The 25,563-nt window shown below is 39.8% G+C and overlaps 2 protein-coding genes across 3 annotated transcripts in view; both read right to left on the reverse strand.

Annotated features, from left to right (window-relative positions):
- The window catches only part of LOC119808763 (olfactory receptor 18), a 94,438-nt gene that overhangs the window by 8,380 nt on the left and 60,495 nt on the right, over positions 1–25,563 (reverse strand). The window lies entirely within an intron of this gene.
- LOC119808766 (putative gustatory receptor clone PTE01) lies at positions 20,198–21,151 on the reverse strand. Its single transcript, XM_038321184.1, has one exon. It carries the CDS (start codon positions 21,083–21,085, stop codon positions 20,198–20,200), a length of 888 nt encoding a protein of 295 aa, XP_038177112.1. The 5' UTR covers positions 21,086–21,151.

Here is a 25,563-nt window from a genome sequence, read left to right on the forward strand (position 1 = left end):
AGCTGCCTAGGAAACCAGCTTGGGATTCAGCTGTTCTACACAGCTACAGTCAGCCCCATCTTCACCATTATCTTTACTTTCATTGTCAACAGATTTGGTGAGATGATTGGGAATTTTCATTTTTATTTTTTTTTACATGTGATAATTGTTTTTTTTCTTTTTTCTTTTTTATTTTTTTTCATGGTTTATTTTTTATATTTAAAAATTTCCATCTCCTCCCCTCCTCCTCCCCCTTCCCTCCCGTCCTTCTTCCCCTTCCCTCCCCTCCCCTCCATCCATACCTCCCCTCCCTCCCTCTCAAGGCCAAGGAGACATCAGGGTTCCCTACTCTATGCTAAGACCAAGGTCCTCCCAACTCCCCCCAGGTCCAGGAAGGTGATCGACCAAGCTGAGAAGGCTCCCACAGAGCCCGTCCATGCAGAAGAATCAGAGCCCAGCGCCATTGTCCTTTGCTTCTCAGTCAGCTCCCACTTTTGGCCATATTCCAAGAGACGGGTTTGGTCGCATGATCCATCGGTTCCATTCCAACTGGAGTTGGTGATCTCCCATTAGTTCTGTCCCACCGTCTCCATGAGTGAACGCACCCCTCACGTTCCTGACTTTCTTTCTCATGTTCTCTCTCCTTCTGCTCCTCATCAGGACCTTGGGAGCTCAGTCCAGTGATAAGTTTTTAAAAAAACAGAGTTTTGTCCCACATTAAAAATGAGAAACATGACTACAATGGAGGGAGTTAGGTCTCTGTATGATTATGCAATGGATGGTTTAAAATAAAACAGTTAAGTGAAGTGTATAACCAATTTAACTGGGATTGACATAATGATAATTATCATTTTCATAATTCTTTTTTTCATTTTCATAATTCTTATTTTAACACTATAAAAGTTGGTTAATAGGAGTGCCAAGATAAGCCTTAGAAAAACACTGTGAGCAGCTTCTTTGTTCCACACGACCCTGATCCTGTACTGAGGAGATCCATACAGAGGGGAAAATGTGTGTCTGCCCAACCAGACCGTCCGGGAATGGAATATAGGGCTCCTCCAGCTCCTGCTGCGGAGGCTTCTTTGTTCCACACGACCCTGCCTCCCTGAAACCTACCCTATTGTCTGTGAGGTCCTTGGCCCAGGAAGAGTTCCTGACCTGCACTGAGTAGATCCATCCAGAGGAGTAAGTGTGTGCCCACCCAGCCGAACCGTCTGGGAATGAAGTAAAAGACCCCTCCAGGTCCTGCTGCAGTGGCTTATCTGTCCCACACGACCCTGCTCCTGTACTGAGGAGATCCATCCGATCCATCCCGGCTGGATGGTTCGGGAACCAAGTACAGGGCCTCTCCAGCTCCTCCTGCAGGGGCTTCTTTATTCCACATGGCACTGCCTCCTCCAAGCCTGCCCTATTGTCTGCAAGGTCCTTGGCACAGGAATGTAGTGATGGGAGCAGCGGGCTGCATTCCTGCCCTGCTCCCGAGGCACCCAAATAGCTTTGCCTGAAATAACAACACATAAATTGTATTCTTTTAAACACTGCCTGGCCCATTATTTCTAGCCTCTTATTGTCTAATTCTCATATCTCTTGCTTTAACCCATATCTAATAATCTGTGTAACACCACGAGTGGTGTCTTACCAGGAAAGATTCAGCATGTCTGTCCTGGTGGCTGGCTTCATGGCATCTCTCTTCCTGAGGAGAGGTACAGCAGTCTGCCTAATTTAGGAGAGGTGTGGCATCTAACTGAGCCATCTACCTCACTTCCTTCTTCCTGTTCTGTCTACTCCACCCACCTAAGGGCTGGCCAAGGCAGTTTCTTTATTGAAACAGAAGGCCCTCCCACATCACAGGAAGAGTTCTGGCTCCTGCACTGAGGAGATATATCCAGAGAGCACTCCTTTCCATCTTCTGGGTCCTTAGATCCACCAGCACAGCCAGCTCCAGTTTTGAGGGGTCCTAAGAGAGGGTAGACCATGAAAAACACCCAAGTACACAGTCAGTCACAGCAAAGATTGGACCAAGATACCAAGATTCTCCTGGCTGAATTTGAAGGAAGAGATGGGCAGGCGCCAATGCAAGAATTCCTCCAACAACCTGAGAAGCAACATGACAACCTCCAGAATACAGTGAACATGCAACAGGAAGATTAGAATACCCTATTCCAGAGGAAGTAGAAGAAATCAACTTTAAACATAACATTATGAAAATAATAGAGGCCCTTACACAGGATGTAAAAAACTCCCTTAAAGAAATGAATGAGAAGACAAACAAAAAGTTAGAAGAAATGAAAAAAATCTCTCAAAGATACCCAAAAAAAACCAAGATAAAGCAATCAAACAGGTAATGGAAACAATTCAAGACTTGAAGACCGAAATGGAGGTAATAAAGAAAACACAAACCAAGGGAAGGCTGGATATGGAAAACCTGGTTAAATGAACAGGAACTACAGAGACAAGTATAACCAACATACAAGAGATAGAAGAAAGAATCTCAGACACTGAAGATACTGTAGAGGAAATAAACTCATTGATCAAAGAAAACAGCAAATCCAACAAATTCTTAACACAAAACATCCAGGAAATCTGGGACACCATGAAAAGACCAAACCTAAGAATAATAGGCATAGAAGAAGGAGAAAAATCACAGCTCAAAGGCCCAGAAAATATATTCAACAAAATTATAGAAGAAAACTTTCCCAACCTAAAGAAGGATATTCCTATGAAGGTACAAGAAGCATACAGAACACCAGATAGACTGGGTCAAAAAAAATCCCCTCACCATATAATAACCAAAACACAAAACAAGCAGAATAAAGAAAATATTAAGAGCTGCAAAGGAAAAAGGTCAAGTAACATATGAAGGTAAACCTATCAGAATTACACCTGATTTTTCAATGGAAACCATGAAAGCCAGAAGGTCTTAGATAGAAGTAACTAAGAGACCATAAATGCAAGCCCAGACTACAATATCCAGAAAAGCTTGCATTCACCATCAATGAAGAAAAAAGATATTCCAGGACAAAAACAGATTTAAATAATATGTAGCCACAAACCCAGCCTTACAGAAAATGCCAGAAGGAAAACCTCAACCCTAGGAATCCAAAAACACCCACAATAGCACAGACATCTGACAACCCTCCACCAACACAACTCAAAGCAGGGAAACACACAAACACTACCACCAAAAATATAACTGGAGTCAACAACTACTAGTCATTAATATCACTTAATATCAATGGACTCAATTCACCTATAAAAAGGCACAGGTTAAGAGAATGGATTCGAAAACAGGATCCAACATTATGCTGTTTACAAGAAACACACCTCAACCTCAAAGACAGACACTACCTCAGAGTAAAGGGTTGGGAAAAGGGTTTCCAAGCAAAGGGACCAAAGAAACAAGCAGGTGTGGCTATCAGAAGAGAAGGAGAAGGACACTTTATACTCATAAGAGGAACAATTCATCAAGATAAAGTCTCAATCCTGAATATCTATGCCCCTAATATAAAAGGATCCACATATGTAAAAGAAACATTACTAGAACTCAAATCACACATCAAACCTCACACACTAATAGTAGGAGATTTCAACACTCCTCTCTCAGTGATGAACAGGTCAAACAGACAGAAACTTAACAGAGAAATAAGAGAACTAACAGAGATAATAAATCAAATGGACTTAACGGACATCTATAAAACATTCCACCCAAACAGGAAAAAAATATACCTTCTTGTCAGCACCTCATGGAACCTTCTTGAAAATTAATTACATACTTTGTAACAAACATCCACAAATACAAATAAATTTAGTAACCACCTGTAACTTATCGGATCACCATGGAGTAAAGTTAGAACTTACCAACAATTCCACTTCCAGAAAGCCTATAAAGTCATGGAAACTGAACAGTCAACTAGTGAACCACCCCTGGGTCAAGGAAGAAATAAAGAAAGAAATAGATGTCTTCCTTGAATCAATGAAAATGAAGACACAACATACCCAAACCTATGGGGCACTCTGAAAGCAGTGCTAAGAGGAAAATTCATAGCACTAAGTGCCCACATAAAGAAAATGGAGATATCTCACATTAGAGACTTAACAGCACACCTGAAAGCTCTAGAAAAAAAGAAGCAGACTCTGCCAGGAGGAGTAGAAGACTGAAAATAATCAAACTGAGGGCTGAAACCAACAAAATAGAAACACAGAAAACAATCCAAAGAATTAATGAAACAAAGATTTGGTTTTTGAGAAAATCAACAAGATTAACAAACCCCTATCCAAATTAATCAAAAGGCAGGGAGAGAACACTCAAATTAACAAAAACAGAAATGAAAAGAGGGACATAACAACAGACACTGAGGAAATTCAGAGAATCATTAGGTCTTACTACGAAAGCTTATACACCACAAAGTTGGAAAATGTAAAAGAAATGGTCATTTTTAAGATAAGTACCATATAGCAAAATTAAATCAAGACCAGGTGAAAAATTTGAATAGACCTATAAGTCACAAGAGAATAGAAGCTGTCATCAAAAACCTCCCAACCAAAAAAATCCCAGCACCAGTTGGTTTTAAGCAGAATTCTAACAGAACTTCCAAGAGGAGCTAATACCTATACTCCTTAATGTTTTCCACATAAAAAAAACAGAAGTGTCATTGCCAAACTCTTTTTATGTAGCTACAGTTACCCTGATACCAAAACCACACAAAGACTCAACCAAGATAGAATTACAGACAAATCTCACTCGTGAACATTGATGCAAAAATTATCAATAAAATACTGGCAAAACACATCCAAGAACACATCAAAAAAGTCACCCATTATGATCAAGTAGGCTTCATCCCAAAGATGCAGGGCTGCTTCAACATATGAAAATCTATTAATGTAATCCATCATATAAATAAGCTAACCATAAGATCATTTTATTAGATGCTGAAAAAGCATTTGACAAAATTCAAATTCCCTTTATGATAATCATCTTGGAGAGATTAGGGATACAAGGATCATATCTAAATATAATAAAAGCAATATACAGCAAGCCCACAGCCAACATCAAATTAAATGAAGAGAAACTCAAAGCGATCCCACTAAAATCAGGACCAAGACAAGGCTGTCCACTCTCTCCATATCTCTTCAATATAGTGCTTGAAGTTCTAGCAATAGCAATAAGACAACATAAGGGGATAGAGTGGATTTGAATCGGAAAGGAAGAAGTCAAACTTTCATCATTTGCAGATGATATGATAGTGAACATAAGCGACCCCAAAAACTCTACCAGAAAACTCCTACAGCTGATAAATACTTTCAGTGATGTGGCAGGATACAAGATCAACTAAAAAAAAAAATCAGTAACCCTCCTATACACAAAGGATTAAGAGGCTGAGAGGGAAATCAGAGAAACATCACCTTTCACAATAACCACAAATAGCATAAAGTATCTTGGGGTAACTAACCAAGAAAGTGAAAGATCCATTTGACAAGAACTTTAAGTCTTTAAAGAAAGAAATTGAAGAGGATACCAGATAATGGAAGGATCTCCCAAGCTTTTGGATTTGTAAGATCAACATAGTAAAAATTGCAACCTGCCAAAGGTAATCTATAGATTCAATGCAATCCCCATCAAAATCCCAACAAAATTCTTCACAGACCTTGAGAGAACATTAATCAACTTTATATGGAAAAACAAAAAACCCCAGATAGCCAAAACAATCCTATACAATAAAGGAACTTTTGGAGGCATTACCATCCCTGTCATCAAATTCTATTACAGAGCCACAGTAATGAAAACAGCTTGTTATTGGCATTAAAACAGAGATGTTGACCAATGGAATCGAATCAAAGACATGGATATTAATCCACAAACCTATGAATACCTGATTTTTGACAAAGGAGCTAAAATTATACAATGGAAGAAAGAAAGCATCTTTAACAAATGGTGCAGGCATAACTAGATGTCAACCTATATAAGAATGAAAGTAGATCCATATCTATCACCATGCACAAAACTCAAGTCCAAATGGATTAAAGACCTCAATATAAATTTGTCCACACTGAACCTGATAGAAGAAAAAGTAGGAAGTAGCCGCAATATATGGGCACAGGAGACCACTTCCTATGTATAACCCCAGTAGCACTGACAATAAGAGCAACAATTAATATTTGGGACCTCCTAAAACTGAGAAGCTTTTGTAAAACAAAGGACACAGTCATTAAGACAAAAAGGCAACCTACTGAATGGAAGAAGATCTTCAGCAACTCCAAATCAAACAAAGGTCTGATATCCAAAATATATAAAGAGCTCAAGAAACTAGACATTAAAATTCTAAATAATCCAATTAAAAAATGGGGTACTGAACTGAACAGAGAATTCTCAACAGAAGAAGTTCAAATGGCTAAAAGATACTTAAGGACATGTTCAACTTCATTAGCAATTAGGGGAATGCAAATCAAAACAACTTTGAGATACCATCTTACACCTGTCAGAATGGCTAAAATCAAAAATACCAATGATAGCCTTTGCTGGAGAGGATGTGGAGTAAGAGGAATACTTATCAATTGCTGGTGGGAATGCAAACATGTACAACCACTTTGGAAATAAGTGTGGAAGTTTCTCAGAAAATTGAAAGTCAACCTACCTCAGGATCCAGCAATATCGATCTTGGGAATATACCCAAGAGATGCCCAATCATACTACAAAAGCATTTGTTTAACTATGTTCATAGCAGCATTATTTGTAATAGCCAGAACCAAGAAACCAAGATGCCTCTCAATGAAAGAATGGATAAAGAAAGTGTGGTACATATACATATTAGGGTACTACTTAGCAGCAAAAAACAATGACATCTTGAATTTTGCATGCAAATGGATGGAAATAAAAAACACAATCCTGAGTAAGATAACACAGAATAGACCCAAAAATATGAATATGGTATATACTCACTCATTAGTGGATTCTAGCCATAAACAAAAAAATTGAGCCTATAGTTCACGATCGTAGAGAAGCTAAATAATAAGGTGAACCCAAAGGAAAACACATATAGATCCTTCTGAAAATTAGAAGCAGACAAGATTGCCAGGCAAAAGTTTGGAGCATGGGGGTGGGGTGGGGTGCGGAAAAGGGAGATGGGAGAGAGAAGGGACAAGGGGAGGATTGGGGAGAGTTTGGGGAGTGGGATGGTTGAGATGGAGGAAGGACGGATATGGGAGCAGGGAAGAAAATATCTTAATTAAGGGAGCCATTTTTAGGGTTGGCAAGAGGCTGGTCCCTGAAAGGGTTCCCAGGTGTCTAAGGGGATGTCCCCAGCTAGGTCCTTGGGCATTAGAGGAGAGGTTGCCTGAACTGGCCTTGTCCCATAATCAGACTGATGACTATCTTGAATATCACCATAGAACCTTTGTCCAGCGACAGATGGAGATAGAGACCCACATTGGAGCACTGGACTGAGCACCCAAGGTCCATTTGAAGGGCAGAAGGAGGGAGAATATGAGCAAGGAAGTCAGGACCGTGAAGGATTGGTCCACCCACTGAGACAGTATGCCGATATAATGGGAACTCACCAAAGCCAGCTGGACTGGGACTGAAGGAGCATGGGATCAAACTGGACTCTCTGATTGTGACTGACAATTGGGGCTGACTGAGTAGCCAGTGATAACGGCACTTGGATTTGTCTCTACTGCATGTACTGGCTTTTGGGGATCCTAGTCTATTTGGATGCAGGCCTGGATGAAGGGGGAGGGCCTTGGACTTCCCACAGGGCAGGGTACCCTGCCCTCTCTTAAGACTGGAGGGGCAGGGGGGGAAGAGGTATAGGGCAGCAGGAGGAAAATGGGAGGAGGGGAGGAAGTGGAAGTTTTGAATGGTATTATTTATAAAGCAATAAAAAAATTATCAATAAGCCAAGATCCATACCAATGCAAAGCATTCATCTCTATATCATATCACCTTTAAATATAAACAAACATTTATAAATAATATTTAGGGAATTTGAGCCTTGTTATCTTCAAACTCCTCCCCACTTTTTATTGAGCAAAGTAATTTTAGGGGTTTAAAGAGACCTTCTAGGGAATCTTATTCCATCAAACCACATTAGTCTAGAAGGAATCCACAGGTTCTCATCCTCTGTAGAAACAAAAGCAGAACTTCTTTTCCAAAGCAAGATATTCTTAGACTCAAATTTTGAAGTCAAGATAATGTGTGTGTGTGTGTGTGTGTGTGTGTGTGTGTGTGTGTGTTTTGCTTCACAGTCACCAAAATCAAATTTCTCTCTGCAGTCAAAAAATTCAAAGAAAACACAATAATATGCATAATCCAGACTCTCTGTGTATATTCCATCTTTATTTGGCTTATTTTTCTTTATTTCTTTAGTCTATGACTGTCTGCACTCTCTCTTTAAAGACATTGTTCTATATTTTTTAAAGTGATTTACTTCTTTTTATAACTCTCTATACTCTTTTACTTCTCTCTCCCAAGCCTATGTACATTTTTAAAGCACACTGTGTCTCATTTAGAATCTGTCCTATTGTGTATCTGAAATCCTTTTCTGTCCAGCAGTGCTTCTTAAAATGTTAAGTGGCGCAGTGGCTAGGACTAAGGCTTCTTTGCCTTTTGGTCCACCCAGTTCAACATAGCGGAGGTCTGTTCAATACCAGCTCTGTGAGCCATGCTCACAGCCCCATTTCTAGGCACACAGCAGGTGTATGTTGCCATTAAGTAAGTTGTAGCACTCTGCTCACAAACCCCATTCAAGTGCTTGGCCTCCTGAAAAAGCCAGAGAACATGCTGGCAGCACGAACCAGGAAGCTGCCATTTCTTATGCTGAATTAGTAAGACTTCTTTTAAAGGAGCCATGATGCTCCTGCTTACCATCAGCAAACAGAGCCCATTCAATAAATGCCACTACGAAGAAGCTGTGCTAAACTCTATTTTTTGTGTGTCTAGAATTACTTCCCAAGCTCTCTCAGGTTTTTTGTGGATTCAGTTGCCCACATTGGTGCAAATTTGTAAGTAGAAACGGTTTGCTCATTTCTTGGCCACCCAGATCCAAAATAATCACACAGAAACTGCATTAATTAGAACATTGCTTGGCCAATTAGCTCATGCATATTTCTACCTAACTCTTACATCTTGAATTAACTCATTTCTATTAATCTATGTATTACCATGAGGCTCGTGGTTTACCATCATCTGTCTTCATTGGCACCTACATAGCATCTATTGACTCCACCTACTTTCTCCTCCTCTATCTGCTTGGAATTCCCACCTTTCACTATACTGTGATATAATAGGTCTAAAGCAGATTCTTTATTAACCAATGGTATTCACAGCATACAGAGGGGAATCCCACATCAAAATTCTACCACAAAACTTCTAGGAATGATAAAACTTCAGTAAAGTAGCAGGATACAAAATCAACTTGCCAAATAAACAGCTTCCCTATACACTACCAACAAACATAGAGAGAGATAGTGGACACAGTCCCGTTCACAATAGACTAAGAGAAAATAAAATGTCTAGTAATAAGTCTAACCAAGGAAATGATGGACCTCTACAATGAAAATTTTAAGCCTCTGTAGAAAGAGATAAAGACACTATAAGATGCAAATACAGAGTCCAGAGTGCTAATCATTACACCAGGACACCAGAAGAGCATGGGCCACAAAATCAACTCAGCAAGACTCATAGGGGCTCACGGAGACTGTAAAGGAGCAGAACAGACTCCATTTTGAAAAAGAACTCCATTTTAGACAGGACCTAACTATGGGGGTGAATGCAAGAAATTGTGCCTGCCTTGGTCAAAGTGACCCAACAGGATACCCAAACAACATCTGTTTACATCTGCTTGCTTCAAGCATCCGTGTAGGTATCTGATTAACTGCTGTTTTGACTGTTTTTAAATTCCCCTATACCCCAACCAACAAATTCAAAAGTTGTATACTTTTACCCAATCCCAAAATGCAAAAGCTTGTGCCACTCTGCCTTGTAGTTTTTCCTTTAAAATCCCCTTATCCTGAAGCCTCAGGGCTGTTTTCCTCCACCTGCTGTGGCAATGTGTTGGATTACAGTCTGAGTTAGCTAACTTGTAATCAATAAAACCCAGTCTGTTTGGATCAGACTCTGTGGTGGTATTGTTTGGGAGTCCCATGATAAGGGTATAACAACTGAAGCAGCAGTCATGGAGTCAGCATGCATCTGTGGTCATATTTTCTTTGTTATATAACAAATAAAGCTTGCCCGAGGATCAGAGTGTGGAGTGAGCCACTAGTTAGCCATAGAAGCCAGGCAGTGGTGACACACACCTTTAATCCCAGTGCTTTGGAGCCACATGCCTTTAATCATAGCACTAGCAAGATGGAGACAGGAAGGGATTTGGCTGGATAAATCAAGGAATATACACAGGAGGAGACAGGAGTGCATTGCATTTAGTCTGAGGATTTATAGAGACAAGATCTTAGCCTCTTTGATCTGAGGATTTCTTAAAGGTAAGAACAAGTGGCTGGCTGCTCTGCTTCTCTGATCTTTCACCTTTCATGCCTCTAATGTGTGACTGTTTTTTTTTAATTATTAAGGCCAATTAGAATAATGCTAGATCCTCAGCAAGTATGTTGTGGTTCTCTAGCTTGGGGTTTTGGTGGGACTCCTAACAGTGGGAATCTGGTGACACTAACCTTTTTGCCTGCTCTTGGGATCCTTTCTGACCTATTGGGTTAGCTCATCTAGTCTTAATATAAGTGGTTGTGCCTACTCTTATAACAGCTTGTTATGCTGTGTTCAGTTGATATCCCTAAGAGGTCTGCTCTTTTCTGAAAGGAAACAGAGAAGCAGTGAATCTAAGGGAGAGGGGAGGTGGTGAGAGGGGAGCATGTGATCAGGATGTATTGTATGAGAAAAGAATAAATAAAAAGAAAATGGAAATATATTTGATGCTCATGCATTGGTAGAATTAACATTTTAAGCTAGGTAACAAGGAGGACCCTAAGAGAGACATACATGGATACCACTAGGAATGAGAAATAGGCAAGATCTCCTGAGTAAATTGGGAGCATGAATGGAGAGAATGGAGGGGATAAGGGAAGGTAGGAAAGGATAAAGGGAAGGGAGAGGAGAACATGAGAGAATGGGATAGTCGAGTTGTGGGAAGGACAGAGGGAAAACAAGGAAAGAGATACCTTTATATAGGGAGCCATTATGGGGTTGGCAAGAAACCTGGCACTAGGGAAATTCCCAGAAAACCACAAGGATGACTCCAGCTAAGACTGTAAAGGTTAGTGGAGAGTGTACCTGAACTGGCCTTCCCCTGTAATCAGATTGATGACTATCTTAATTACCATCACAGAGCTTTCAGCCAGTAACTGATGGAAACAGATGCACAGATCCACAGCTAAGCACTGGGCTGAGCTTCTGGAGACCAGTCCAAGAGAAGGAGGAGAGATAATATGAGCAAAGGGGTAAAGATCATGATGGGGATAATACAAAAGAAACAGCTGACCTGAGCTAGTGGGAGCTCACTGACTCCATACTGACAGACGGGAAACCTCCATAGACCCAAATTAGGCCCTCTGAATGTGGATGACAGTTGTGTCGTTCAAGCAGTTTGTGGGGCCTCCAACAGTGAGATCAAGATCTAGGGTATGAAATGGTATTTTGGAGCTCATTCCCTATGGAGGGATACCTTGCTCAGCCTAGACATGGGGGGTGGGGTTCTTGGTCCTGTCTCAAGTTGACATGATAGACTTTGTTGACTCCTCATGGGAGGTCTTACCCTCTCTGAGAAGTGGATGGGGGTGAGGAGAAGGTGGTGGTAGCAGGAGGAGGGAAAGTAGTGGGAACTGGGATTGGTATGTGAAATTTAAAACATGTTTAAAAATAAAAAATTAAAATAAAAAAAAGAGATACATAAACACCAAACAAGCCATAACCCCTTTGATAAACAGTGGTGTCCTACCTGCAACATGTGTTAGGGAATTGTAGCAAAAACTTGTAGGAATAACCAACCAAAATCTGATTTTACTTACAGCCCACTCCACAAAATGAAACCCATGCCACACACTGCTTGAGTGATCAAGAACCTGAGAGTAAATAGCACAGGGACCTAGGTAAAACCAAAGACTGCTGGCCACAGAAACATAGTGATAAAATGCTCCTTAATTATATTCTGCTATACTTATAGATCATTGCTTTATTCCGCCATTATCAGAGAAGGTTCCTTTTGCAGCAGATAGGAAAAAACACAGAGACCAACACAAGACATAACACAAAGAAAGAGAAAGATTTTGGTATCACCCAGCTTTAAATGAGATGACTCTATCAAATCCCTCCCTTCACAGTCTATAGAATCCACCCAGGAAAATAAGAATGAGTGTAAGAACCAGAGAGAATGAAGGACTCCAAGAATACAAGGCCCTCTAAACATAAGGAAAGCTGATATTAACTCAGACTGAATCAGCATGTACAGGGCTTACAAAGGTCTACACCATGCCCTCTGCCTATATATGACTTCTAGTTTAGTGTTTTTATAGGATTTCTGAATTGGCGAATAAGTGGGCCTCTGATACTTTTGCCTTCTCTAGGGCTCTTTTTCTTCTTTTGGTTTGCCTTTTCCAACTTCAATGTGATAGTTTTTGTTTTATATTACTATATTTTATTTTCTTATAATACATTATCTCTTAGAAACCAGATGACAGGGGAGTGGGGAGCAATTGTGAGGAGTAGAGGGAGGATAAGCCATAATTGGGATATATTATATGAGAAAAATTTATTTTCAATAAAAGTAAGATATATGATAGAGATGTAGATAGATAGATGATAGATAGATAGATAGATAGATAGATAGATAGATAGATAGATAGATGATAGATAGTTTGATAGATAGATAGATAGATAGATAGATAGTTTGATAGATAGATGATAGATAGATAGATTAGCTAGATGCTACGTCGCTCGATGCTGCTACTCGATGCTCGCTCGCTCGACTCGCTCGCTGCTCCTCGCTACGTTGCTCGCTCGATCGCTAGCTGCTCCGCTCGCTCGATCGATCCTGCTCGCTCGCTCGCTGACTCGCTTCGCTCGATCCCGATCGCTCGCTCCCGCTCGTCTCTCTCGCGCTCGCTCGCTCGCTCGCTCGCTCCTCGCTTGCTCGCTGCTGCTCGCTCGCTGCTCGCTCGCTCCCCTCGCTCGCTCGCTCGCCTCGCTCGCTCGCTAGCTCGCTCGCTCGCTCGCTGCTCGCTCGCTCTCGCTGCTCGCTCGCTGCTGCTCGCTCGCTCGCTCGCTCGCTCGCTCGCTCGCTCGCTCGCTCGCTCGCTCGCTCGCTCGGCTCCCCCATCTTTCCGCTTTTCTTACCCCTGGTTTCTTTTCTCCTACCCTCTCATCTGCACCCCGTTTTCCTTCCCTCTACTCCTTCCAGTACCTCCCCAACTTCCTTTACCATCTGGATTCACTCCCGTTCTGTCTCTCATTAGAAAAGAAAAGGCTTCTAGGAGGTAACAATAAAACATTAAAAAACCTAAAATATAGGGAAAAATGAAAATGATCCTATTGAAATAGGACAAGATGAGCAAACAGAAAAATAAAAGAGCTCCGGAGAGAATGTACAAGAATCAGTGACCCTCTCCTTTATACATTCAGGATTCCCATAAAAGTAGTAAACTTAAAGCTATAGTAAATATGCAGGAAAAAATATGCAGGGGACCTTGTGAAAATACATGGTGGCCCTATACATGTTGCTTCAGTCTCTGTGAGTTCATATGAGTTTTGGTCATTGGTTTTAGAGGGCCTTGTTCTCCTGGTATCTTCCATCCCCTCTGTCTCTGCTTCCTCTTCTGAGGGGTTACCTGGCCTCTTTGGAGGAGGATTTAATAAAGACATATTTAGAGTTGTAGGCCCAAGGTCTCTCTCTCTCTCTCTCTCTCTCTCTCTCTCTCTCTCTCTCTCTCTCTCTCTCTCCTCTCTCTCTCTCTGTCTCTCTCTCTCTGTCTCTCTCTCTGTCTCTCTCTCTCTCTCCTTCTCTCTATCTATCTATCGTATAATGTCTGACTGTGGGTCTCTGTATTTGTTCCCATCTGCTGCAGGAGTAAGCTTCTTAGATAATGACTGAATAAGGTACCAACTATGAAAGTAATGGAATAACATTAGGAGTTATTTTATTGTTACTCTTTTTAGACCAGTAGTATTTGGTTTTACCCTAGCTTTCTTGGTTATCTACTCTGGTTCTTGGTCACCCAAGTGATGTCTGTTATGTGTTTCATCTCTGGGAATGGGCCTGATGTCATTTGGTTTTTTACTCCAACAAGGTTTGTGCTGTAGCATATTTTGCAGGCAGGACAGATTGTAGATCAAAGGATTTGACGTTACATTAGGTGTTTACATTTCTCTTTTGGTAGCCTGTAGAGTACCAACATGTCACAGACACTAGAACATGTGTCAAAGGTTCTATGTTGACATCTGCTGGGCCATCTCCATGTTCAATGAGTTGTGTAGGTATTGTCTTCAGCAATGGGGCCTTGTCAATTTGTGGTGAGCAACCTATTGTCTTGGCAACATCCTGGGTTATTTGGGAATTTCCATGGAATCCCACTAGCCAACAACTCAATTTGATAAAATTCAGTTCCAGCATGGGAAGCTTCATTTGGTGACTAGAGATGGCCAGTAGGTTTCCATCTCCCTCGTTATTTGGAGACTTCATCATGATTGCCTTCATATATTACAGGAAGTTTCCACTGCACTAGTTTTCCATACCACTACTAAAACATTCTTCAGTTCTAGTTGTCTCTCCCCTCATTATCCCCCTCAATCCCAACTCTCCTCTCCTTTCCCACCTGATCCTCCTATTCTGTTCCCTCCCACCCATCTTCCTTGCTCCAGTCTACCCATAAAATCTATTCTACTTCCCATTCCCAGGAAGATCTATGTGTCCTTCTAACGACTTCCACTATACCTAATATCTCTAGGTCGATGGATAATATCTTGGTTATCATCTATTTAATGGCTAATGTAGATATATAAGCAAATATATAACATATTTAAATTTCTAGGTCTGGATTACCTTACCCACCGTGATTTTTTTCTAGTTCCATCCATTTGCCTGTAAATTTAATAGTGTCATATTTTTAGGAGCTGAGTAATATTCTAGTGTATAAATGCACCAAATTTTCTTTAACTATGTTCTGTTGAGGGACATTTAGTTTACTTCCAATTTTGGGCTCTTATGAATAGAGCAGAAGTGAACATGTTTGAATAATTGTCTCTGTGGTAGAATGAAATGTCCTTTGGGTAAATGCCCAAGATTGGTATAGCCAGATCTTAAGGTAGATCAATTCCCATCTGATTTCCATACTGATTTCTATAGTGGTTATACAAGTTTGAATTCCCACCAATAAAAGATGACTGTTCCCCCTTGCTCCACATCCTTGCTAGCATGAGTGTCACTTGTATTATTGACCTAAGCCATTCCAGAAGTTATAAAGTGGGATCATAAAGTAGTTTTGATTTGCATTTTCCTGATGTCTAATGATGTTAAACATTTATTTATGTGTTTCTCAGTCATTTGATTTTCCACTATTTGTAATTCTCATTAGAACTGTACCCAATTTTTAAATTGAGTTATTTAGTCTTTTTATATCAAATTTCTTGCATTCTTTATATCTACTGGGTGTGGACTTGGTTAAAGTCTGTTAACTCTCTGTAGGCTGACACTGTGTCCAAAACACATTCTTTGCTGTGCAGAAGTTTTTTAGTTTCATGAGGTTCAATTTATTAATTGTTGATATTGGTGCCAGCATTCATGGTGTTGTGTTCAGAAAGCATTCCCTTGCTGGGCAGTGGTGGTGCACGCCTTTAATCCCAGCACTCGGGAGGCAGAGGCAGGCGGATCTCTGAGTTCGAGGCCAGCCTGGTCTACAAGAGCTAGTTCCAGGACAGGCTCTAGAAACTACAGGGAAACCTTGTCTCGAAAAAACAAAAAAGAAAAAACAAAAAACAAAAAAAAAAGAAAGCATTCCCTTGTGCCAATGGGACTGAGGCTATTCTCCAATTTCTCTTCTATTAGATTCATTGTACCTTGTTTTATGCTGAACTTTTTGATCAACTTGTACTTGAGTTTTGTGCAGGATGATAAGTATGGATCTATTTACACTCTTCTATACGTATCCATCCACTTAGACCAGCACCATTTGTTTAAGATGCTTTCTTTTTCCTGTGTGTATTTCTGGATTCTTTATCAAAAATCAAGTGTGTCTATAGATGTGCTGGTTTATGTATGGGTCTTCAGTTTGGTCTATTGATCAACTTGTCTGTTTTTATGACAATACAATCCTGTTTTTATTACTACTGTAGCTCTGTAATATAGTTTGGAATCAGGGATGATTACTTTCATAAGTTCTTTTATTATTCAGGATTATTTTAGATATCCTGAATTATAAAACACTTTTTCTTTTGGGCTACTACCTCCTAAATTTTGACACAGAGACTTATTATTAATTATGAATGTTCAGCCTTAGCTTAGGCTTGTTTCTTACTAGCCCTTAAAACTTAATCTGTTTCTCTTCCTCTACATTTTGTCTCAAGACTTTTTTCCTTCCTACCTACCTTTCTTTCTTTCTCTCTTTTTTTCTCTCTTTCTTTATTTCTGTGTGGCTTACTTTCTTGCTGTCCCCAAGGCTGGTGACTGCCTGGCTTCTGCCCCCAGGTATGTCTCTCTCTTTCTCCCTTGTTCTCTCTTCCTTCTTGTCTTTCAAACCTAGATTTCTTCTCCTACATATTCTCTCTGCCCTCCAACCCTGCCTAACCATCTCTTGCCTAGTTAGTGATCTTTCAGCTTTTTATTAAACCAATTAAGTGCCTTAGGTAGGCAAGGCAAAACAAATGCAACACATATTTTCATAATTAAGCAAATACAGTACAAACAAATGTAACACATCTTTGAATTTTTAAGAAATACAGCAAAAACAAATAAAACAAAACTTCACATAATAAAAGTAACTTCACAGTATAAAGAAATGTAACACATCTTTGCCTAGTTGAAATAATATCCCATAGCACTGAGTTTTTATGTTTCCATAACAGGTTGATAATTGTCCTTTTGTCTGTGAAGAGTTAGATTGGAATTTTGATAGAGATTGTATTGTATCTGTAGATTGCTTTCCATAGGATGACCATTTTTACAATATTAATTCTACTAATCCATGAGCATGGAATATCTTGTCATCTTCTGATATTTTTTCTCTTTCTTTTTTCAAAGACTTGAATTTTTATCATATAAATCTTTCATTTGTTTGTATACATATACCCCAAAGATATATTGTATTTTTTGAAGATTTTGCAAAATATGTTGTTTATCTGACTTCTTTCTCGGGATGTTTGTAATTTGTTTATAGAAGAGCTACTGATTTTTGAGAGTTAATTTTGTAGCCAACAACTCTGCTGAAGGTGTTTATCAGTGATAAGAGTTCCCCAGTTGAACTTTTGGGTCACTTATGTATACTATCATATCATCCATAAATAATGATACATTGACATATTCTTTCTAATTTGATATCAAAGTTTTACTTTCTCTATATTTTATCATTTTCTCTGTATATTTTATACTAATCACAAACAGGCTATTCATCACTTAACCATTGCTCAATGTATTTGTACCAGCTGGAAATCACCTTAGATAACAATACTAAGTTTTAGCCATTATAACAAACTGTTGTGCATTATAGGTAAAATGTGGAGAACAGACAGATTACAAAATTATCACTATTTCATCCAATACATTAAATTTTTCTATATTTCCAACTTCCAGAATATTTTTGAAGCTATGTAGATGGCTTAGTGAATAAAATATTTACAATGAAAATATGACAATTTGAGTTCATATTAAAAGCTGAGCAGATGTTGAGACCACCTACACCCCCACCACTCAGTGATATAGAGGAAGCTGCCTACCTCAATGATGGGTAAGCTCTGTTTTCAACCGAGAGACTCTGCCTCAGAAAATCAAGTATAAAGCAATGAAGAAAGAATCACAATGTCAACTTGTGCCTTCCATAAGCATGCATATACATGTAAAAGACTTGCTAACACACATGGATATGCATACACATATACAACACACTCATACACATAAAAATAAAACACATTTTTGCTGGGCTGTGGATCACACTTAGGGTCTAATATATGCTAACTAAGCACTCCTCTACTAAACCACACACCAAACCTCTATCAAAATGTTTTAGAAACCCCAAGGCCTTAAAAACTAAAACAGAGACAGAACATTTTAAACTCTCTGTGTCTTAAAAGGAATAAAATTAAATTTTTATTTCAAGCCTTCTCTTGAGACTAACTGAAGATTAGAAGGGAAAATGTAGACAGATGTATTTACTTATGCTGAGTTATCATGTGTCATCTGTGAACTTAGCCTATGGCCTATACCTATCTATCCTATAGCTGATACAGCAGGCACCACCCACTGATGTCTGAAGTGTAGATTCCCACTTAAGAAGAGCATGGTTAGCAAGCTAAATCTTCCTGGAACGTCAAGTAACTGAAATGGCTGGTTTGTCAGGAAAACTGTCTGTGGGGTGGGGGGACTAGTAAAGATTGCAACCAAGTGTGACAACGTAAGTTCAAGTCATGGAATGCACATGACTAAAGGAGAATACTGACTCCCTCAAGTTGTCCTCTGAATTCCACATACACACTGTGGGATGTATGTCACTCACACACACACAGTAAATAAAGAAACAAACTGCCAGAACCCTCTTTGCAAGGTATTCTGTATTCTGACATCCCTGTGCTGTTGTTATTCCTGTTGTTGTGGTTGAGTGGTTTAGTTTGGGATTGGTTTGGTTTTGCTTTTTTTTTTTTTTTGAGATACAGTAGACTGCTCTTGACTGACCTAGCACTCACAAAGATTTGCTGGCTTCTGCCTCTAAGTGTTGAGGTTAAAAGTCTGCACAACCACACTAGGCTTGTAGTTTGATATGGTTTCATTCGTTCCTACTGAAACACCTAGAGTAGGGTACAATTAAAAATTAAGTGTAAAATAACAAAAAATTGAGTACTATAACTTAGACTGTACATGTAAATAATTCATATCATACAGAACATATGACTGGAGTATAGAGAGCCTTTTATCTACAATTCTTTCAGGTTTGGAGTTTAACTCAGTGTCAGAGTGCTTACCCAGATTCAGTCTCCAGAGCTAAAACCAAAATAATAAATCTTTCATGATGTTGTGATTACAAGCATTCCCTTTATCATTACTGCAATAATCCTTTGAAGTTCTGAGGAGAACTTTAAAGGGACACATCTTTCTGCTGGGAGGTGGAGAGGACCTGTGGTAAGTAGAACTAGTGTGAGAGGGTTGGATAAAAATTCCAGAATTCCCATCTCAGCAAAGAACATAATTATGCTCTTCCTAAACTGAAGTTTTGCAAGTCAACTTTTTTCCATCTAGCTATACAAATGATCATATTTGTTTTGTTGATAATAAAACATGTTTTCCTGGAAGTCCCTCTTCTACCATGAGTTGAAGGGCCTCTGTGCTGAATCATGACCAAGGATGTTCAATGTTATTTACTTACCAGGATCTCATGCTCCATCATTAGGAGTGGTACAGCCTCAGAAATGTTCAGACAACAGTGGGAGGAAGAGAAATGCGCTGCCCATGGGTTGGAACTAGTATGCTTAGGAGCTGGAAGGAAAGGCTTATGTTGGCATCTGTATGACCTTGGAAGATCAACCTTGCAATTACTCAGTTCAATCCATGTTTTCTCAATGTCTAGTGATTTTCTAGTCATAATGGAAGAAGAAAAATAGAAAATCAATATTTATGAAAATTTAGGTCTCCTCTCACCTTATGAGCAACTTGTGTAGTATTCATTTCTTTCACAGTTTTTCTGATGCCCAGGTGGTTTTTGACATTGTTTGTAATGGCAAACAGAAAAATAAGCATTTTAAGTACTTTTGTGTTTACTTCATTGGTAATAGTTTCTTTCACATTGTTATGTAGCCATCACTATCATGTGTCTACAGTACACTTTTGTCTTCACTAATCCAAAAATTATATGCACTTTAAACTTTCCTTCCTCTCGCTCCACAACTTTGCCAACTACTATTCTATTATTAAAATCATCAAAATCTAAAATTAGTGAAGCTGCAGAATCAGGATGCATGGTCTAGAAGTTTTGCTCTGCTGCTCTTACCAACCCACACTCCAGATGGGTGCCACAGGCCCTGAAATCACAGTGTTCTGCTGCGGAGTCTCCTCACTGCTCTTTTCATGTCCTTGTTCCTCAGGCTGTAGATGAAGGGATTCAGCATAGGTGTGACCACAGTGTACATCAGTGAGGCCACCGCAGTATTGCCAGAAGAATGTGATACAGCTGATCCAAGGTATACTCCAATGGCTGTTCCATAAAATAAACAAACAGCTACCAGGTGAGAGCCACAGGTGGAGAAGGCTTTCCACCTCCCACCTGGTGATGGGATTCTCAGAATGGAGAAGATGATTTTGTAGTAAGAGAAGCAAATTCCAGAGAAAGGAAGTGAACCAGAGATGGCACCAACAAAATACATGACTATGTTATTAATAAATGTGTCAGAGCAGGCAAGATTAAGGAGTTGTGCAGGGTCACAGAAGAAATTGGAAATTGCTACATCTTTGAAGTGGATGATTTGTAAGACAATGAAGTTGTGTGCCTGAGAATCCATAAGACTAACCAAAAAAGACAGGAAAACTAAAAGGCCACAGAGGCGAGGATTCATGATGAGTGAGTAATGCAGAGGGTGACAGACAGCCACAAACCTATCATAGGCCATCACAGTCAGAAGCATGCCATCCATACATCCAAAAAGGATCAAAAATGACATCTGTGTAAGGCAACCCACAAAGACGATTTCTTTGCTGTGAGTTTGGATGTCCACAATCATCTTTGGAACTGTGGTAGAGATAAAACAGATGTCAGCCAAGGACAGGTTGCAGAGGAAGAAGTACATGGGGGTGTGGAGGTGGGAGTCAGAGCTGACAGCCAGGATGATGAGCAGGTTCCCAAGCACCGTGACCAAGTACATGGAGAGGAACAGTCCAAAGAGGATGGGCTGCAGTCCTGGATCATCAGAGAATCTCATAAGATGGAATTCTGAGACACGTGTTAGGTTTTGTCGTTCTATATTGTTTGGACAGCTTTTAAAAATGAAAAGATACTTAGAAAAAGTGATAGGAGCTTATCATCAGTCAACACTGTGTCTGTATCTTGGACTAAAGTACCTGATTCTGTCTTGCAAAATTATCAGGTGACTGTACGTTTTTGGCAATATTTCTGATTTGCTACAATCTCACTATTCTTTTTAAACTTATTTTTGTTGACAATTTCATACATCTATGAAGTATATTATGATTATATTATCCCGTTATCTCATCAATCCATTTCTCACCCATGATGACATCTTTTGATCAACTAGTCCCCTCCTACTTTTATTCCTTTTTAGGTAGGCCTTGTGCGGGTGGTGCAGTTGCTATGTGTTCATGCCTGCAATGACCACACCATATCCAGAAGACAGCATTTCACAGCACCCCTCCCCACCCTCCAGTTTTTATATTCTTTCTGCCTACTCTTATATGATGCTCTCTGGGTCACGGAGAATATGATATAGATGTCGTGCTTGGAACTCAGCACTCAACACTCGTCTCAGCACTTAACACAGTTGTGAGTCTGAATTAACTGTCACTCAGAAAAAAATAAGCTCCTCTGACCAAGGCTGCAAGTGGCACTAGCACAAAGGCACAAATACAACTTATTTCCCACTGGCTTGTGTTACTTACTCATCCTTTCTACACTCATTTACATTAGAGATATTCTTAGGAAGAGATTACAAGACCAAAATCATTAAATATACCATCTCTAATCACAATATATTACAAACTATAAAAAATACAAAATAATAAAAATATAATTTAAAAAATCCTTCCCATGCTGAGAAAATACAATCCTAACTAAAGGAAATCAAGATACTACCAAAAAATATCTATGTTATACTAAGATGATGTATGAATTGTCTTGATATGCTGGTCTGTAAGACTAAAGATTTTGATATGGACTATTTACAAAATTTCTGTAAGGCTAAAGGTCACATTTTTGAGATTCAAAATATCATTGAAAATTCATAATCCCAGAGAATTTTTTATGTTCCATTTAACTCATGGAGTTGCTTAATTCTTTGATTTTTCTCTTTCATTAATCCATGAAAATAAGGGCCTATTTAAATTCATAGGTTGTTTTCAAACAGCTTTCCTCCCTGACTTTGACTGTGCCAAACTTCCACTTTGACAAAGGTGCATATAACTCTAACGTGCCCTGACCACACATAATGCATTAGTGACCAACACACCTGAAATAATTAAATAATGATGAACTTTTAAGAAGTATTTCTGAAATATTTTATTTTCTAGAATTTTGTATTAACCCCATACAGTCCTATGAAAATATCCTTTCTATAAGATTACCTTTGCTATTTTTTCTATATAGTATTCACTCCTCTATAAATTCTACATACACAAATGAGAAATATACAGTCTTAAGCCTCCCAGGAAGAGTTTTTTCATCTAGTTGAAAGAACTCTATGCTAATTCTCCTGCCCAAATAAGACCCCTTGCCTAGTAATGTGTGGGAGATGCTAACAGGACTGAGATCAATGTGGGAGAAGAGCAGACTCCAAGAGTTCCTGGAACCCAACCAGTCCTAAAAGTCAGCTCAGTCCTCAGAGCAAAATATTTGCATGCTGTTTTCCACCCCTCAATCCCAAAAGCCACATATCTTCATAACAAAGACATTGTTCCTGACAGTGCCTCTACCCTTCTAGCATCTCAGTGCACACTTACTGCACTGGGATGGGTCTCTGCAAGGGCATCACCAACTGCTTCATTCCTGCATAGTATTCACCAAATCCACAGGCTGTATGCTCAGGACTTGGAAACAAGACAGGCTCAAGTTGAAGAAGGTGTCCAAAAGATGTAAGAGACATTGACTGAAGCTGGCAAATTACAAGCCTAAAGGTACTATCTAATTACTTCAGTTGTGTGACCTTGGGGGTTCAGTGCACACAGCTCCTAATTAACCTGTTAGTACACATTATTCCCTGCTCTGGGGATTTATTACTATTAACAATAAAGAGAAAAGAGAAATGTGCTAGGAAATTTCAGGAAAGGCTTTTCCATAGACCTTCCAACTTTTGCTAATAGAACATGTGTGTAAAACAAGGACTATTATTTTTTCAGTTTACTTTTCAAGATAGTATTTCACCATGTAGCCTTGTTGACCTGGAACTCTGTATGTAGACCAAGCTGACCTCAAACTCACAGAGATCTGCCCCCCAAGCAGTGGTATTAGATGTGGACACCACTATGCCCCACAAGACTATTATTTTTCAATTCAGCTTGGGGTTTTGGCATCTGACAATGCAATGCATTGCTCAGGAAATCAGAGTAGAAGCAAATCATCAATAATAATCACAACATACTATTTCCATTTCTCGGTTTTTGTCTCTAAGGAAAAAGTCTTATTTTCATTTCCTTTCCCCTTATTCATGTTAGTAATTTTTCCAACATAAAATTTTCATAGGTTATTTGGGGACTTCACAACATGCACCCCAATCACAATCACTTCCCAGTCCTCCTAATTCCACCCTTCCACCCTTTTGACCTTCCCCCTCCAAAAAGAAGAAGAAGAAGAAGAAGAAGAAGAAGAAGAAGAAGAAGAGGAGGAGGAGGAGGAGGAGGAGGAGGAGGAGGAGGAGGAGGAGGAGGAGGAAGAGGAGGAAGAGGAGGAGGAGGAGGAGGAGTATGATAAAGAGGAAGAAGAATAACGTCCAATTTGTGTTGCCCATATACTCACTGGAGCATGGGGAGCTGATTAAAGAAAACTGAGACCTTCCCAACTGCACCATGGTCAGAAACCATCAACTGTGGAGAGCTACACCTCAGCATCCTTATCGTAATGTTTAAGAGTTCTCTTTGACAGCTTTCTGTCCACACTGTTACATTTTGGGGGTGAGCAGTTGCCACAGAAGCTTTCTATGTTCCTTTTTCTCAACTGTAAGTCTGCAGTCATAGACACCACTGCAAGTCATTTTTCTTTTTTCAGATGAATCAAAATAGTTAAACACATGGCATACTATGTGTTTTTATATCATTATACACATATATTCAAATCGAGATGCGTATGTTTATCTGTTCAATTTGATCATTCAAAATCCATTTTTCTAGCTTCAAATAAACACACATCCTTATATACACACACATTTGAATGAACATTTCTAACATCTTCCTCTTGTCTACTTTTCAAGGCCTCTTTAATCATAACTTCTATGAATCACCTTCTTACTCCATGCATGAATTATATCATAGTATAAATGTCAGTTGGTTTGGTTTCTCGTACTTCCAGTTCCATACGTTCTCTCTTAAGTAGCAGAATGGTGATAAACAACCCATCCTGAGTTTGTCCTAGATTTCCCATTTCCCATTGCATGTTCTTTCCCATTCATCAACAGGCACATAGGCTGTTTCCATTTCCTAGCTCCTCTAAACAGTTTTACAATAAAAGTGAGGAAGTCACCAAAGGGCTGGTGAGAAACGTGGCACTAGGGAAATTCCCAAGAATCCAGAAGGATGACCTCAGCTAAGAGTCTAAAGCAACAGTGGAGAGGATGCCTAAACTGGCCTTCCCCTGTGATCAGATTGATGACTACCTTAATTGTCATCATAGAACCTTCATTCAGCAACTGATGGAAGCAGATACAGAAATATAGAGAAAAGCACTAGGCCAAGCTACTGGAAACCAGAGTCCAAGAGAAGGAGGAGTGATAATATGAGCAAAGAGGTCAAGACCATGATAGTGATACCCACAGAAGCAGCTGACCTGAGCTAATGAGAGCTCATTGACTCTGGAATGATAGTGGGGGAGCCTGCATAGGACCAAACTAGGCCCATTGAATGTGGGGGACAGTTGTGAAGCTTGAGCAGTCTATTGGGACACTGGCAGTGGGACCAGGATTTATCCCTAGTGCTTGAACGGGTATCTTGGAGCACATTCTCATTGGAGGGATACCTTGCTCAGCCTAGATATAAGGGAGAGGGCTTTGGTCTGGCTTCAAAGTGAAGTGTCAGACCTTGCTGACTCCCCATCCCATGGGAAGCCTTACCCTTTCTGAGAAGTAGATGAGGGGTGGAGGGAAAGGGTGGGATGGGAGGAGGAGAGGGACTAAGAATGGGGATAGCTATGTATAATGAGAAAAAATTGTAGTAAAACACCTTTTTAATTTATATTTTTAAAAACTATCTTTTCTCACTTTACATGCCAAATCCATTTCCCACTTTCTCCCCTCCTACTGCTCCCTCCACCTTCCCCCCACAACCCATCCCACTCCCCATCCACTCTTCAAAGAGGGTAAGGCTTCCCATGGGGAGTCAACAAAGTCTAGCACATTGCTTTGAGGCAGGATCAAGGCCCTCCCCACTATATCTAGGCTGAGCAACATATCCCTCCAAAGAGAAGGGTTCCAAAAAGTCAGAACAAACAGTCAGGATAAATCCTGGTCTCTCTGCCAGTGGC

This window comes from Arvicola amphibius, chromosome 3, assembly GCF_903992535.2.
Source record: "Arvicola amphibius chromosome 3, mArvAmp1.2, whole genome shotgun sequence".
Lineage (NCBI taxonomy): Eukaryota > Metazoa > Chordata > Mammalia > Rodentia > Cricetidae > Arvicola > Arvicola amphibius.

What these genes read in the sequence shown, in the direction of transcription:
- LOC119808766 (XM_038321184.1), bottom strand. Translation starts at nt 21,085, where the DNA reads ATGAGATTCTCTGATGATCCAGGACTGCAGCCCATCCTCTTTGGACTG.